This window comes from Aethalodelphis obliquidens, unplaced genomic scaffold (genome assembly GCF_003676395.1).
Source record: "Aethalodelphis obliquidens isolate GAN/ISIS:26980383/991018 unplaced genomic scaffold, ASM367639v1 scaffold80, whole genome shotgun sequence".
NCBI classification, from domain to species: Eukaryota; Metazoa; Chordata; class Mammalia; order Artiodactyla; family Delphinidae; genus Aethalodelphis; species Aethalodelphis obliquidens.
This window is the reverse complement of record NW_020838024.1, coordinates 4,468,567-4,486,490: the sequence shown is the minus strand read 5'-3', so window position 1 is coordinate 4,486,490 and position 17,924 is coordinate 4,468,567. Positions and strand designations below refer to the sequence as shown.

The 17,924-nt window shown below is 42.7% G+C and overlaps 1 protein-coding gene across 2 annotated transcripts in view; it reads right to left on the bottom strand.

Moving 5' to 3' along the window:
• The window catches only part of ADAMTS12 (ADAM metallopeptidase with thrombospondin type 1 motif 12), a 383,295-nt gene that overhangs the window by 104,210 nt on the left and 261,161 nt on the right, over positions 1-17,924 (bottom strand). For both annotated transcript variants that reach the window (XM_027092637.1, XM_027092636.1), the window contains exons 14-16: positions 11,350-11,470; positions 4,492-4,736; positions 2,683-2,821 (exon numbers count right to left, since the gene is read on the bottom strand). In XM_027092637.1, coding sequence (XP_026948438.1) covers positions 2,683-2,821; positions 4,492-4,736; positions 11,350-11,470 — 505 coding nt within the window. The remainder of the gene's footprint in view (positions 1-2,682; positions 2,822-4,491; positions 4,737-11,349; positions 11,471-17,924) is intronic.

Here is a 17,924-nt window from a genome sequence, read left to right as displayed (position 1 = left end):
GATTGCTACTACCTGTTTGTAACCTTGGGAATCAATGGGAATCAATTGATGGGAATCAATGTGGTAATAAGTTTCTTAACATTTGGTATAAGTATGTTACTTTTTGAACCTAGACATTCCATCTACAAATTAAAATTTAATGAGATCATTCTTTACATGGGCCCAAAGATGCTCATCAGACGATGATGATCAATAAGGAACCGGCTAAGGGAATTTTGTTTTGTCTTGCCAGTGAAATATAACGTATCCACAAAAATGATAGCTATGGAGACCGAATAACACATGGAATGGTACCCATGTTATGATGTTAAGTGAAAACATGTGTATATGTACATAAATACATCCATATGCACACAACCTTATACATCTATGATGAGAGAAAATAATATTGAAAGGCAATAAAGCAAAGTACCGAAGTACATGTATGTTAGGGTGGTGACTTTAATTTTTCAGTAACATATTTAACTTAGTTTTATAATATAGAAAGTTTTAACTTAAAGGAAATAAAAATACATCATTGAATGATTCAGTGTTTCGGGCAGTCTTCCATCTTTATATTTAGCAGTGAGTGTCTTATGTGAATATTAGCATTTCATTCTCTATGTCTGAGAGTGTGAAGGTAGATATGCTGCCATCCTTCTTTCCCAGAATTAAGAGAGCTCACTGCCACTCAAATAGATAGCATGGCTGAAATTCAGGTAAGCACATGGGCACTATGATAGCATCTGTTAAGGTTTAATAACCAGAGTGACATTTGCCCAAGTCAGGCAGAGATGCTCCTGAAGGATCAGGCTGTATCAAAGCCAAACGCCCGCTGTTTGGTAGGGCTGTTTCATTTCCTTGTTTAATATGAATATATCTTTATGACCACTGCACAAATCAGCCATTTATATTGTATTTCCCATGCTCTGAAATACTACACAAGCAATGCAAAGGGTCCGGCCCATGCTGAAATAGAAGGGGGTGCGGGGTGGATAATCTCGTGTTTCTCTGAGAAGGCCCTGCTCAGGCAGGACTGGCTGAGTTTCTCTCCGTGGTGTCCTGGAATAAATGATTTAAACTTAAAGCTTAAACCTGTACGTCACTGCAAAAAAGAGAACAAAAGGGATGCAAAATCGTAAAAGTGTTTGTGAACTACAGTCCCGATGACCTCATTTTCCTCCCAACTTCTCCTCAGGGAAATATTTTTCACCTACTTATTTTCTGCTTAAATTGCTTTTGCTTCTCAGCAAAAAATCCCAGCCCTCCTGGGCAGCAGTGGGAAGAGCAGGGCTGACTCTTACTGATGCCCTTTACGGCTGCCGCCAGATTTGACCTCGACAGATTTCCAGAGGTTCAGGATTTTCAAGATGTCACACATTTTGAAATGAACATAGGATTCCTGTGATTTCTAAAAGGGAGCTGTTGGTTTTCTATACTGAAGGAGGGAAAGAAAGAAATCAGTAATATGAAAATTGTTCACAAGGCTGATGGGCCACGACTTAATGTCTGTCCCTGGATCTCTTTCCACGACTACTTCCTGGGGGGTGGGGGTGGGCGGGTGGAAGGAACAAGTGAACAAATGGAGCAAAGTACACGAGAGGGAAGCCAGGGAGGTGGAGGCTGTGCTCTCCTGACCCCTTCTCTCCATCATTTTGATTCCCTTTGCTACATTGCTGATTCTGGTACTTCAGCCAATAGCTGCCCTAGTTTTATGAGCAGCAGTAACAATAGAGGCAGAAAGTTCCCGAACAGACTTGGACAGGATCCAAAAGGAGAAAGAGAGGCCGAGTCTACTATTAAAGCCCCCAAATGAGTGAAGAGCCCCAAGTACCAGAACAGCCCCGACCCCTGCCCCCAGCGGCCCCAGAGATGTTCATCTAGCACTGCGGCCACAAGAGTCCGCACTCTACAAACACACACTCCTTTACAGTTCCCAGCCTCTCTCTGCAGTTGGATTGTGCCCACAGGGCTGAGGCCAACCAATGAAACGTGAGCAGAAGTGGTTTGCGTCACGCCAGGCCCAGGCCGTTATTAAGGGCCAGTCTGCCTCTTCAATTTCTCCCTTCCCCTGTGGGGCAACTTCAGATGTCTCAGCTACAAGAGGAAGCAAGGCCATCTAATCTGTGCCAGATTTAGACTGGGTTAAAAATAAACCTTCATTGTGTTATTAAGATTTTGTTTTCTTTGTTACCATAGCAGAACTTGTCCCATCCTGACATACTTGACAGCAAAGGAAGCTCTCCAATGCTGGATTTATGAGAGAAAACTGTTTTTCTTGTAGCTATGAAAAACTGGTAAATTGGAGACAGAAGAACACTGGGCTAGGAATTAAGAGAGACAGTTATGGTCTGGATTTGGCCATGATTTAAAGGATACCCATGGTGGGTGGTTTGACTTTTGTGGTCCTCAGGTCCTCAACCAGAGAAGTTATAAACCTTTCTGGTCTGCTTTTTAAAAAAAGACATGTAACCCTTTCTGCAAACAAAACCTTTCATGAAGGACAGTATGGAAACCTGATAAAAGAAAAAGTGCCTCTTTCTTTAGACCATGACCAACACATTTACTCCCTATTGAGGCCCCTGGGCCATCTTTGTGGAACCCTGCAGACCTAGGGGCAAGAGTGCAAACTGCTGGCTTAAACGTCCTCCATGGCCTATTCTGAAACTGACGTGGATTCAAAGAGAGAGGAGCTGTTCTCACCCGTCCCACACGTTACACTGCACTCTGTCCAGCGGCCATACTGCCAGAAATACATCAGCTTTTCCACGTCATTGTCAAGGCCATCTTTCCGGATTGTGTACTCATACTTGATGCCTGGGTTAGTCACCTGGAATAAAAGCTAAAGGACAAGAGCAGGGTCATGTCAAACTCTGTTGTGACTTTATACCGCAAACCACAGTCATATAAAAATGCTGTACAATGTCCATCATCTTAAAGTAGTCATGGAGGTGTGCACTGGGATACATACCATTATATAAATACCTCTACTTCCACCTGCATGTCTACATATGTCTATAGTTAATCTGCTCCTATTCTATTATTTCTTGACTGAATTCTCATGGGTATTCAAGGGAGGCCTAATCATACGGGAATTACTCTGAGGGAATGACCAGAGTGCCCTTTCCAACAATAGGCTGGTAGGTCACCTTGTGCCCTTGCGTATGTACTAACTTTGTGGTTATGGGTAAGTTACTTAATCTCTTTGTGCCTTACTTTCCCCATCTACAAAGTGAGGATAATCACAGCATGACTAATAGGGTGCTTTTAAGGGTTAAACAAACGAAAGTAATGTGACTAGATATGATTAGATCGGTGTTGGCATATAGCTAGCACTCAGTAAACAGTAACTTTTGTTGCCGTTGTTGTTGCTTTATGGTGCCCTTCTCTAGCTCTCAGGCTGATTAGTTTTCTTGAAAGCATATAGTTCTGGGATTAAAATGGTCATGGGTTTTAGCCAAGGCATAAAATTGGAGACAGAATTTGGGACCCTCCCCTCACTTCCCTCTCACGCAGGCAATCTACTTACCACATGTTTGACATGGATTAATCTCACACTTAGAGGTGGTAGACTGGTTGCTCCATGGGGCGGGCCTATAAGATGTAAGGTCTCCTGACATTTACGGATCATAGCTGTCAAGCATTGACCTCCAGCTTCTGTGAATGCTCTGATCTCTGGCTCTGAAATGACTTCCTTCTAACTTCTGAATTATAGTTAGATGTGACTGTCTTGGGCCATCCATCAGCCCCAACCTGCCTTGCTCTGCTGCTATAATTACCCCGCTCCTTTTCTACAGTTCTTTGCTAGTATGAAAGACAAATCACTTGTGCCTTTGAAGAGCACATGCTACGTCTTTACCCCTCTCTTCTCCAGGAGTTTCACGAAGTCAAACCTTTTGCCTGAGGACAACCGCATGATAACATGTGAAAGAACCATGTCAGTTCATCACCACTGCTGGAAAGCTGTTTGGAAACTCATGCCAGGCTGACATAGACTGGTAGCATCCCTTTTATACCTGAGTAACACACACTCTGAAATAAATAGCCTGTCAACTATACTGGAAACTAAATTCAACAGATGATTTTAGGGCCCGTGGCATTTCATCACAAGGGTTTTGCCAATTTTAGGCAATAAAGGATTAGCAGCATAAACTAATATCTCACTTCCCTCCCTGTTCCTTGCTAAGAGAAGGTTTAAGGATTCTTTTTTTGTGTGTGGTACACGGGCCTCTCAGTGTTGTGGCCTCTCCCGTTGTGGAGCACAGGCTCCGGACGCGCAGGCTCAGCGGCCATGGCTCACGGGCCCAGCTGCTCCGCGGCACGTGGGATCTTCCCGGACCGGGGCACGAACCCGTGTCCCCTGCATCGGCAGGTGGACTCTCAACCACGGCGCCACCAGGGGAAGCCCCTAAGGATTCTTAATGAATATCCCCTAGCAAACACCTTGGTAAAGAATATTAGAAAGATCCTAACTAGTGCACACGTCAGCAGTTTCCTTTGCTTCTGCGTTACCTGGATCCACACTGACTCATTGGTGGGACCTGTGGCCATCAGTTTCTCCAGGTCTCCTTTCCTGTCATATTGAAAGACGGTCCCTGCCAGCTTGTAGTTCCCATTCCACTGGATAATAAATCCTCCATTGAGGTAATATTTTTCAGGGTCTTCACTCCTGATGGCCAGAAAGTTTCCAGCTCCCTCAACCTCCATTACCCGTATGTCCCTGGCTCCTTTTGGAATCAGTCCGATGTCAACATAACCTAAGGAGAGAAGAGAGGCATGCATGCTTAGCTGAACAAACACAGTCTGTTTCTGACTCATCATGCATCCCCTTCCCAGCATCTCCATCAGTTTAGTGCCCTTGTCTTCGTGCTGGGTGGTTACTGGGACTGGCAGATGCACTAATTATGGGGAACTTTAAAAGCATGGCCATGAGTAGAATTCTCAGGAGCCTTGTGACTCATTATGTAATCCGTTTTATGAGAGGAGAGGTGAAATAAATGCAGATTGAACTCTGAACCTTTTGTGGTTGACCCAGCATTTATTTTTCTGTGATTTTCTGTTGACAGTTCAAACTGTTACAGCCCCTAGCCAGCTTCCCATTAGCATTTCTGCTTCTGCATTTGTTGCTATCAGATTAATCTCCCTAAACATTGCAGTGGCTACATCCTTGCGCTCACCCTCATTGCCTGAAAATTAAAGACTCTCAGAAGTAATTTAATCATAGCTTAAATTCATTAAGAGAATTCTGGAGGGAATCTTGCATTGATTGCCACCTGGCGCTCTTGAATACAGCTTGTGATGAGAAACTCAGCTCTGAGCACAGCTTTTTATATTGCTGGACAATTATATTCATCAGAAAGGGTTTTTTTTCACATTTTTTCTTACGTTTTGATGAAACATAAACTTATGTTGTTCTCATGTGTTCTAATCCAACATTCTGAAAAAGCACAGAGGACATCTACTTAAAGACCATGATCAATTCTAGCTACAGTCTTATCCTTGCTTATTGGTTGTTACGGTAGGAGACCTACTGGGGAGAAATGGAGTGAACACATAATGGCTTCCTCTCTTTGCCAGGCTCTAGGCTAAGCCCTTTGCGCATTCATCCTGTTTATGCTTCAAAAGAACCGTCATCTCATAGCTGTGATAGAATGGAAAGACGCTGGGGCTGGCATTGGGCAAGGAGTACTGGGGCATGGGAGTCAGACATCCGATTCTAGTTTCTACACTGCCACGAACGAGCTCCATGATGTCCATTGACTTATCTAACTTCTTTGAATGTCATCTGCACAATGAAGGACGTTGAATGACATGAGAGCTTGAATGAGATGATGTCTGACGTCCCTCCCAGCTAAATTTTCTCTGTTCCTTTACCTTTTCCATACAAAACTTGATTTTAAGACCTTGATCATTTTCCACTGGATATACACTAAGGTTTTTTTTTGACTAACAAACACACCCTCATCTCTGTCACCTAAAAGTGCCCTGACTGCTCTCTTTCCCTCAGACATTAACACAGCATGGGATCCTAGGAGTTAAAACCAACGTCTGGCCAGCAGGAACGATTTACTCAGAAGCTGGGTACAGGCCACAACCTCAGCTCTATTTTTTCGAACTGGCAGCTCCCATCTAAAGGAGTGATGTATGGGGCCTGAAGTACTTGATTAAATTCCACTGGGCCCTCACACGCTTGCCTGAGACAGCTCATTGAAACTATTAAGTTACAACTAGCTCAGGGAAAATATTTAATCACATGTAATTGAGGGTGATGCAACTGTTTAAAATGCCTTTGGAGCACTGCTCCCTGCAGCATAGCAGAGCTTCTCATAGCAGAGCTCATGCATAAAGTCAACTAGCATTAAAGAATATGGCAACCACCATATGCCTTGTTGAAAAACAAACAAAAAACCAAGCCAAAACAAAAAACAGTGAGAACTAGATGAGGAAAAAACCCCAAAGAGTTTGCCTTTGATCTTCCACTTAAGAAAATCTAAAATTAGAAATATTTTGTATAGATTCTGTCTTATCAAAAGGCAAAGTACATCAAATTGAAAATAAAAGCTTTCATTGAGTATAATTGCTGCTTCCGAACAGTTTGTAGAAAGAAGATGTAAACAGAGGCAGATTTAGCCATGAGCAAAAGCAATACATATTTGTAATATATTTTTGCAAAAGAATACCTAAGAGGAACCCAAAAGATAAAATTGTGGTGTTTGGAGTCGAAAAGAACCATAACATAGCCACCAGACTCCTTTACACATGACAAAATAACCCACAATAGAGAGGAGTATAAAATGAAAAGTAAAAGTTTCCATTGCCCTCCACCCAGAGTCCTATGTCCCAAAGATAATTACAGTTAATAGTTTCTTGGATTCTCTTCCAAAACCTTTCTTTGCATGTATAAACACACATACACATACTTTTTTAAACAAGTGAGATCATACTATGTGAACTATTTTAACTATTGCTTTTTAAATTTAATATACCTTCCATATCTTTCCACATTTTTTTAGCATTTCAACAACTGCCAAAATGACATAAACCCATTTATTTAATAAGCCAACTGTTAATGGACGTTTAGGTGGAAGGGAATGACCATCAATCTCTTTATCTATAAAATGAGGAAACTGAGTTCCCAAGAGAGGAAGAAATCTATGTCACATCACACGGTCACACACACACACGCACAACACACACACGCACACACACACGCACACACACGCGCGCGCGCACACACACACACACACACACACCTCTATAACCAGGCTTTGCTAACCAACTCCTAATACAGCATTTTTAATGAAAAAATGTGATTGGTACAACAGGGATGAAAAAAAATCCCCTTGAATGTCTCATCCTCATGGGTCTTCTTTACAGAAATGAGAATCATATTAAAAAGTTGTAGGGGGTGAAGGGTTATTGAGATATTCATTCTGTGTCAAGGTCAGATTTTCAGGGTTGGTAAGAATATCTCCAAAGTATTAAGAACAATGAATATATTCATTCAGTAAATCAGTTTTCTTCCATTTTCCTCAGTAAACACGATTCTTTTGCACCAGTGTTGGGGGAAGTGGAAAACATAACCTTGACCTCAAAGAAGGAGCCTCTAGGCCCATGGAGACCACCTGGAGAAACCATCCCACTACTGAGTCTTGAACACCTTGAGCTAAAAGAATATTCAGGGCCTTTGAGGATGGAGCAGAAGACTGGTCTCACTTCTGAAGACATATCATAAGAGTGACAATGGATTATTGGTGCTAATGTGCATCTTATTCAACTATTCTAAAAAAAGGATTTACCCACTGGCATATTTGGTTTCTAGTCTGTCACTTCAAATAAAAATGTGTTTATAAAGAGGTCATACTATTAACCCAGGCAATTTAACTACAACTACCAGCTTGTCTTTTTTTTTTTTTTTTTACGATTTGTGCTGTCAGTGTGTGGCCAGCAAGACCATTCTCACTGCAGGCCAAGATGCCATGGTTTCTGTGAGGGGGCTCCTGGGAAAGACAGGTCCATCTTCTGAAGCCTGGCTTGACAGCAGTGACACATTGCTGTCTGGTTCAGATCCAAAACTGCATTGGACCTGCTCACAAATCACAGTGAGGAAGAGCTACGTACGGATACATTTGCCAGGCAGATGTACTGAGAATTAAACTGCCCTGGATTTGGAGTTTTAGCCTCAGTTATTTCAAAAGAGGGTTGTAAGGGGTCTGGAGTCTTGGAACACATTGTGAGCAACCATAATCCTCTTGCTGGAAACCAGTGAAAACATAGCAGAGGGAATAGACACCGACAGGGGCTTCCTGACCCTAAATGCTTCCTCACAGCCCTGAGCCCTGGAGGTCTTTCAGCTCTTTTGATGGGAAAACTCCCATGTAAAGTGTCCAGTCACTCTCCCTACCCCTTCCAACTCAAGGTTTCCTGGAAAGCATGACATAGGACAGTCTCCAAGTAAGGTGGTATTTTGGTAAACATGGTTTCAAGAAAGCCATGTCCTCTCTTATCATTGTGTCCTACCTTCTGCCTCTGATTCTGTCTCTGGAATGTTTTCTTATATGATTCTCATCCCCTTTACATGAACTTCTTTAGTCCAGGCCCTTATCTCCTGAACCTGGGTTAATGTTTGGGTTCCCAGCACTGGGCTCTCCTATTCTGGGCAACTTTGTATGTTGCTGGCAAACTAGTCTATCTATGACACTGACCTCCTCAGGTCATTCACCCTCCCTAAAATCTTAGAAAGGTCCCTATTTTCTCTTGAATCTACAGCAAAGAAATTGAACCTTACAGAACAGCCTAGGAGCAACTCTGAGTCATGAAGTCGTATCATTTCTTCCTAAAAGGGTCTCATGTCCCACCGCCCAGACTTGTATAGACCCTACACCCACACTGCGGCCACAGCCCTCCAGCCTGTGCTGTGAGTGTTCTTAATGGGTTCCATTCGTTCATGATCATTTTCATTTTGTCACAGAGCCTAGGGAGCCGCAAGCAAAAGTCCAGAACATGCCTCATTATGGGATTAAGATGGTAATTTTAGCATAATTTGTCATTGTTGTCAATTCCTAACTCTATATGAATTTAATCTTTTGACCATAAAGATCAGTGGCAGTCTAGGGAGCTACAGCCGGAAGAACTAAGCACATAAACACACAGAATCAATAAGTAGATGGGATCCAGGTGGCCAGGTACACACATAATTCCAGGCAGCTGCTGCTTTTACTCCATTTCAGGGATCTCCTATTCTAAAGATATGGATACTGGCAGCAAGAGTTGAAAAACAGGGACATTGTGTCTTTCCTCTGCTTTTTATAGATTTTTTTTCCAACATGCTGAATTGTAAAAGTGAAAAATTGTATGTGAGGTATATCAGACAGTGGAAATTGAATTAACTTCTTGTGCCAAAAGACTTAAAATTACTATGTGCATCAAATCTACTCAATAGATATACAAACGTATCATTTAAAATATAAAATTAAAGGTGAATTTATACAGTAATTGTTCTAGTTCCATAAAAAGATTTCAAACAAAAGTTACGCACATTCTGGTTATGATTAAATAAAAGAGGTAGGAATCAAGGCTGGTGGTTCGGACACTGAGTTAAGTGACACAATTAGTCGTAGGAGACTTCCAGAATGCTCAGAAAATGTGGTCCCTTGTTCCCAGCATCAAAACAAAGCAGGCCAGTGTGAATAAGACCAGGATTTGATTCAGTGGTCAGAGGGTCTGGCATTGGTGAGGTCTAGAGAAGCCAATTAAGGCCAGAGGAGTCTAGAGTGGTAGTTTTAGGAAGTCAATGGATTAAGTCCAAATTTTGGTGATGTGTGCTAGGGAAAAATAGGTCGTTTAATGACCACACCCGATACTCAGGGGCATACTCAGTAACTTCATCCCGGGTGTTAAGCAAGTCTAGAAGGGAGGTGCCCCACTATATCTGACTTCCACCCTAGGCATCACCCCAGCCCCAGCGTGGGATACTGCCCCATCCCCTCTGGCTCTACCTGGGTGGTGCCCCCTGGCCACCCTATTTCCAGTACCTCCATTCCTTGGAATTTAGAGAATTAACAACCAGATCCCCCCACCTCCCCAAAGCAGCGTCAAGCAATGGCTAGTGGGAGCTGGTGTGTACTCTCAACGCCTTCCCTCCTGGGCGGGAAAACTTTGGAAGTACAACTTCTACACTGGCTCCTATATAATAACTGGCTTAATGACACTCCCTTTCTGGCTGCCTCCCTTTCTCTGTTTCACTGCCTCCAATGCCCTACTGGTGTTTCCCAGGATTCTCCGACCTCCATACAAACTAATGGTACCTGAATTCCTGTCTCAGGGTACCTCTTGGGGAGGAGGGGATGAGGGGGACTAAACTAAGATGCTCTCAGCTGTCTTCATCATCTCCAGGCCTAACTTAGCCTCCTCCCAAGACGCCTTCAGCAACTGCTGGTGTCAAGGGATCATGGGAACTGTCTTTACTGAAGACAGTCTGCAGGGTCACAGCTGATTTGGGATGAGGATGGGCTCTCCATGCCCCGAGGATTGTCAACAGCCCAAAGACGCACAAGGAAGAAACCTCGAAAAAGGTAATCATGGGAAAGGAATAGTGCAATGTGAGTAAGGAGGGCATGTTAGGTGGGAGAAGCCACCTGGAGAGCCTTAAGGCACCACTGGCTGGGACTCCCTTACAGGGAGGAACTGGGAATAAGAGCAAATTGAAGCAACCCTGCCTCGCCTCTCCTCTGGTCCTGAAGCTACACCCCAACTCTTCTGCCTTTAAACCCACTGTTGGCTTCTCTGCTCTCAGTTACAGAACCTGCTCCTAGGTCTGCACCCTCCTCAGCCAGCTCTTCATCCCTTCTCTCCCCCAGGTCTCGGTCCATTGGCCTTCAGCCCTGGATCCTCTCCAGGGATCACACTCTTTTTTTTTTTTTCGCGGTACGCAGGCCTCTCACTGTTGTGGCCTCTCCTGTTGCAGAGCACAGGCTCAGGACGTGCAGGTTCAGCAGCCATGGCTCACGGGCCCAGCTGCTCCACGGCATGTGGGATCCTTCTGGACCGGGGCACGAACCCGTGTCCCCTGCATCGGCAGGCAGACTCTCAACCACTGCGCCACCAGGGAAGCCCGGACCACACTCTTAAACCTGGTCCTGTGCACGGCCACTAAGCCATCTTAGATCCCTAGTGCAACGTGATGCTTCCTGTAATTGCTTAGCATTCAACCCCTTTCCTAAAACTGCCAAGGAACCTTTATCCCTTTGTAGTGAAGACTATCCCCATTTTGAATTCTGTGAAAGTCACAATCTGCTTAAAAAGAGTAACACTCCATCTTGACCTTCATTCTCAGTCCCCTGCCACCTCAATTATTTGTGTGTTTATTACCAGATCCTTCTTTCTGTTGAAACACCTTCTTCACGGTCTGACAGGCTGAACCATCCCCAAGGCACACACCACAGCGATCCTCCGTGGCATTGGAATCAATCTCATAGTCACAGCCAACCATCTGCGGGGAAGAGAGGTTGAGGACGAATGACTCAGGCGGGAGAGGCCACACCTACCCTGGACTTTTGACTCCTCCTTCCCCCCATTTTGCTCTGGATGAGATTGTGGCGGGGGCAGATACAAGATAAATGTTTCCTCTTTCTGGTGGTGGCCAGAAGAATACCCAAAGCACCCACTGATGCTAAAGGAAATACTTGCTTTGAGGGGAAAGAGGTACACACTGAATGCATCTGCAATTTCCCCTGAGTGAGAAGCAGAATTGAACACACTTCCAAAAGTGGAACCATGAAAATGTCTTGGAATCCTTGTTGGTGGAGCAGCAAATCCCTTTCAGATGTGCAAACCTCATGCCCCCTCCTCTCTAATGAGATTCCCAGGGATGACGGAATGACTCCACCTATACTTAATTGTTCATTCCCTTTACATTCCTCACTGGGGATATTCTCTCTGGTTCCTGTCTGAACTGGCAGCCCTGGGGGAAAACCTGGCTTCATGCTGAGACCATTCCAGTCCCGTGAGGGATGAAATCTCGGACCTGCAGACCCATCAGCAGATCCTTTGGAGCCTCCTATGACCCCAGCCCCACCACCTGTCACATGTAGCCATATCCCAGCCATCCTGACCTCCTTCCCTCCAGCTGCAGAGGAGGAACTGGTCATTTCTGCCCTGAGCCAGGCCTAATCTTGTTCCTGTGCTCTGGACCTGACCACTTCTCAGTGTTCTGTCCATTGGTCCTCCCAAGTCATCATCCTTCCCTCTCCACTGGTTCCTTCTCCTCCACCCCCCAATACAGCCAAGGCTTTCCCATCCAATTCCCATTCTGGAAAAGGAGAGTAATTAAACTTGGGGTGTTTGGTAGCATCAAATACCAGAGAATCGTTAACACTCAGATGGAAAGTCATGGAAAACACGTGAACATCCACTGAAGTCCTTTGTTCCTTGCTCTCTTCTACGGCCTATATTCCTTAACCACATTTCAGTGGTAGAATAAAGAGGAAAAACTGCACCATATTATATATTTTTTTCAATTTTTATTTATTTATGTATTTATTTATTTATGGCTGCATTGGGTCTTCGTTGCTGCGTGGAGGCTTTCTCTAGTTGCGGCAAGCAGGGGCTACTCTCCTTTGCAGTGTGCGGGCTTCTCACTGCGGTGGCTTCTCTTGTTGCGAAGCACGGGCTCTAGGCGCGTGGGCTTCAGTAGTTGTGGAGTGCGGGCTCAGCAGTTGTGGCTCACGGGCTCTAGAGTTCAGGCTCAGTAGTTGTTCAGGCTCACGGGCTTAGTTGCTCTGCGGCATGTGGGATCTTTCCAGACCAGGGCTTGAACTCGTGTCCCCTGCATTGGCAGGTGGATCCTTAACCACTGTACTACCAGCAAAGTCCCTACACCATATTATATTAATTGGATTTTTCTTTGGGAAGAAGAATTGTGCCCAGGTAGTTTTTTCTCTCTCAAAGATAATTTCCTTTCTTATTTTAAAGCCACCTCAGATCGACTGAAAGGAAGAACCATTTAGGTCTTTAAATACACCCTCCCTCCACCTTAATTCTAAACAGAGAATTAAGGCCCACAGACAGAAATAGCGCCATTACTCAGGTTAACCATGTCTAACTTCCTTTAGATCCAAAGACGGTGCTACTTGACCCAGTTGGGAAAAATAAACTGCTAAGAGATTAAAAAAACTTAACAACACTAATCACAATGGAAAAGAAAGAAATTGTCTGGATGTGTGCCTTCACTGGTTATAAGCAAAATGTCAACCCGTCACAAGTGATATGTTTACGTCAAGCTTGAGCATCCTCTACTAAGCTGACCTGTACAAATCCCATTCTCAGTGACCATCATTCCTTCACTGACTTGGAACCAGCCAGGGAAACATACTTTGCAACATACTGAAGTGTTTAAAAACAATCTCTACCAGGAGGGGATGGATAAAACATGTGAAGGAAAAAGGAAAGAAAGCCAGGAAAACAAATACCTTGAGCCCATCTTTCTCCTCCAGCAATATTTGCCTGCATCCCTGGGGGGCAGGGGCGGGGAAGGAAACACACACACACCCCAGTAGGCTGGCCCACGGCATAGTGTGTGGTTCTTGTGGAGACTTCACCCTTCTGTTCCTCCATCAGCTGCGCACAGCACACTCAACACCGAACTGAGTACATAACCGAAGGAGGCAGAAGCCCGTCCTCCTTGCTATACATAAAATGTAAGACTCTCAGGGGAAAATGAACAGACATTCCTCTCTTCCACGTCCTGTGCTCTGGCAACAGGGCCACAGCAATACTGTCTTTCTGCCTTCAGCCGGATCAGAGGGGCTCTGATCCAGTATGGCTCTCCTCCGATGTGCCTCTAAGGCGGCCAGATAGCCTCCCAACAGGCTGCATTTCTTTTTAAAAAAAGAAAATCCCTTTAATTTCCTATCATTATTTCTTTCTTTAAAAAACAGCTTTCTTGGGGCTGTAGCTGATATATAAAATACTACACATATTTAATTTTATGATTTGATGAGTTTGGACTCATACAAACACCTATGAAGCCATTGCCACAATCAAGACAATAGACATATCTATCAGCTCCAGAAGTTTCCTTGTGTCCCTTTTGTGTATGTGTGTGGTAAGAGCACTTACCATGAGACCTACCCTCGTCACAAAATTTTAAGGGCACAATATAGTGTTGTTAACCACAGGCAATACGTTGTACAGCAGAGCTCTAGGACTCATTCATCTTGCGTAAATGAAACTTTATACCCATTGAACAGCAACTCTCCACTGTTCCCTTGACAACTACCATCCTCTTGTCTGCCTCGATGAGTTAGACTATTTTAGGTTCTCATATAAGTGGAATCCTGTAGCATTTATCCTTCTGCGACTGACTTATTTCACTTAACATAACGTTCTCCAGGCTCACCCATGTTGTCAAAATGTCAAGATTTCCTGCTGTTTTAAAGTTGAGTAATATTCCATGGTATGTATATACCACATTTTCTTTATCCATTTGTTGATGAACATCTGGGTTGTTTCCATCCGTATATTGGCTAGTGAATAATGTTGTTATGAACACGGGCGTACAGATGTCACTTCAAGATCCTGATTTCATTCTCTTGGATACATACCCCAGAACTGACATTGCTGGGTCATAGGGTAAAAATTAAATATTTTAAATTTAATTAAAAAATAAATATTTTAATTTAATTAAAATAAATATTTTTATTTTTTTGAGGAATCTCCATACTATTTTCCATAGTGGCTGCACCATTGTACATTCCCGCCAACAGTGCACAGGTTTTAAATTTCTCCACATCCACACCAATACTTGTTATCTTTTGTGTTTTGGTGATAGCCATCCTAACAGGTATGAGGTGATATCTCATGAGTTTCACTTGTATTTCTCTATGTTTAATGATGTTGAGCACCTTTTCATATACCTGTTGGCGATCTGTATATCTTCTTTGGAGAAACGTCTATTCAAGTACTTGGCTCATTTTTTAAATCAGGTTATTTGTATTTCTGCTGTTGAGCTGCAGGAGTTTCTCATACATTTTAGATATTAACCCCTTATTGTATATATGGTCTGCAAATATTGTCCCCCATTCTGTAGATTGCCTCTTTATTCCGATGACTGTTTCCTTTCCCATGCAGAAGTGTATCATCAATTCTTGACCCTGTCATTTGAACTGAAGAGCATCCTATCTTGAGTATTACTTAGAGAAGTCAGGTCCCAGTCTTTCACTAGGCTTTCAGCCCTACGTGAGTGAATAAGTAATATGTATTCTTACCAATTCTCATTTCTTCCTTATGAGTTTTACTGTTTTACTTAGTAAATTCTCAAGTAACTGAGGACTGAAATACCAACTGGCACCTTGACCTAAGCCACTTAGAATGTCATCATTTCTTTCTACAGTCCCTTGGCAAAGGTAGAGACTGGAAAGATGCCTGATTCCAAGAGGAGATTCATTCCCAGCTAATGAAACTTTAGTGTGAAGATAATGCCAGTTATGCTTGACTGAGAACAGGTAAATGATAATGTCCTGTAATAAATGGGACAGCAGAAATAATGCTTTCCTCACCATAATTTAAGGGCCAAGAGATAGGATGTGGCCTTCTAGAAAGACATCTGGCCCAGAGAAATTGATTTTGGGGTGTTCAGTCAATCACTGAGATGGCCAAAATGGCCTTGAGAGAGAACAAAGAAGGTTCAGGAGAGTTTCTGAGAGCAACGAGAAGGGGAGCTAACTTAGGGCAGGTAGGAAGATTGTCGAGTAAGGCTAAGGACTCAGCTGGGGTTGAAGACACTGACTTTGTAAGGGCATAAATTCACAAAGTTGAATTATTATTTTAAGAAGTGTATAGTAGACTGCTTGTCAGAACAAAAAATCAATGTGGTTGGGTTGGTCAGAATCAGGGTCCTGGGGAAAGAGGTTGATGGAAGGCTGAGAGGAGAAATCTAGGGGATGGCTGATGTGCAAGTTCAGGGCATCCAGGCTGTTTGGGGAAGAAATGAAGCCAAAGCTTTGCTGACTGGGAGAAAAGGGACGAGTGAAGGAACTGAAAGCCAAAGAACTGGTTACCAAGAGAAAGGGGTGAGCAAGTTGGATGGTTAGCAGCCTGTCATAAGACAGCAGGTAAGACTGCAGAGCTGGGACAGGTGGAAGAGGGATGGGAATATCTGCTCATATATTTAAAAGCTTACCGCATGTTGTACTTGTGATTAAAAAAGGAAAGGAGAAAATAATTTAACTGTAAATACCACTTTACTTAAAAATCTTGGCCTTGTGTAGATACAGTTAAGTAAACGAAATAGTAGAAAAAAATTCAATAAATAGAAAAAAAGCAGCTTAGGAGTTCAGTACCAGTTAAAAAATTGGGGGAGGGGCACAGACAGATACTTCCTAAAACAAATTCAGTTCTGATCAACGTTCGATAATTTCCTCGACAACAAAATCTGCAAATCTAAGATGCCAAAATGTTGGCAAGTGTCATAATTTCCAAATAGACAGCTAAGTATATAAGTATAAGCAAATACAAGTATTTATATGAATATAAGCAAATATTTTCGTACCCACAAAGAAGATGAATTAGGCACATATATATTTTTTTCTGATGGTGTAACTTTTTATATCAATACACGTTCAATTCCCTTTGAAAAAACTGTGGTAAATGAATAAGAAGACTAACAAAAGCTGAAAATAACTACAATCCAGATCTTTAAAAGATAAACTGTATTTAGGCTATTAAGGTAAACTTGATTTGACATATTTTTTTCTGCTTAAAAACTTAACTCAGTGTGGTGTAGACAGAAAGTAATTAAACTTTCTAAAAGCCTTAACTGGTTTCCAAAAAGAAAAAGGAAAGCTGAGAGAATTGGGCTTATTCTATTAAGCTGATTTAACTGGTTTCAAGAGGGATACCCAAGACCCCTCATGTTTTGTTCAAAATATCTTTCTTTTTCCATCACAAGCTAAAGATACTGTCTCTATGCATGCAAAGGTATTTAGGTATAAAAGATAATTTTAGCATCACATTGATTTTTTGATGACTAAAGTTCTCAGCCCTAGCAGCATATGGCGATCACCTGAGGAGTTTTAAAAATACCAACGCTCAGGACCAAATCACATCTATTCTGAATTAATAGGGTGGATAGAGAGTCAGGCATCAGTAGGTTTTAAAAGCTTTCCAGCTGATTCTAATAGGCAGCCAGGCCTGAGAACCACTGTATTAAATGGCAATGGGGCTGTTCGGGCCTAAATTAGCTAAATAAACTTTTTCCTGCTCTAGGGAACAGGTCTAACCTAAAATATATTAATTATTTTTGGCTCTTTGTAGCTACAGTGGTAATTAGCGTGTCAGGAAGAGAATTCTGCCTGAGCCCTTGCCAATTTAGAAAGGATGGCTTGTTAGCTCACTCAGTCCTGGGAATCATCATGTTGCCTCCTGTGCCTTGGTCGCTACTGGAATAAGTCCATCAGTAACTGCAAGGTGATAAATTCACCTTCCCAGGGTGCTAACAATTTATGGGCAGGAGCTTTTCATGGCAACAATTCGGTCCAGTGGAAAAAATTGTGATAATTATTTGCAAAAACAAATAAAATATATTAAGAGTTTATTGTGTGCCAGGGGCTCTGTTAAGGGCTTAACCTATATGACCTTATTTAATCTAAAATATGTTAATATCCCAATTTTATGAAAGATAACTGAGTCTTAGAAAGACGTATAGAGTTATACAGCTAGGAAATAGTGGTATTGGGTTCATATTCTAGAGCCTGAGCACTAAGCCATTATGCTTTACTAATAGTTAATTGAGTATTTTTATGTAGTTTCTTTTTTCACTGATTAAAAACACCTTCTCTTTAAACTGAGATTTATGCCTGAGTGTTGGATCACAAAACTTGTTCATCAGTTCCTTGCAAAACAGACTGTGAGCAATGGGGATAAATTCTTCAATGTTTGTACACATA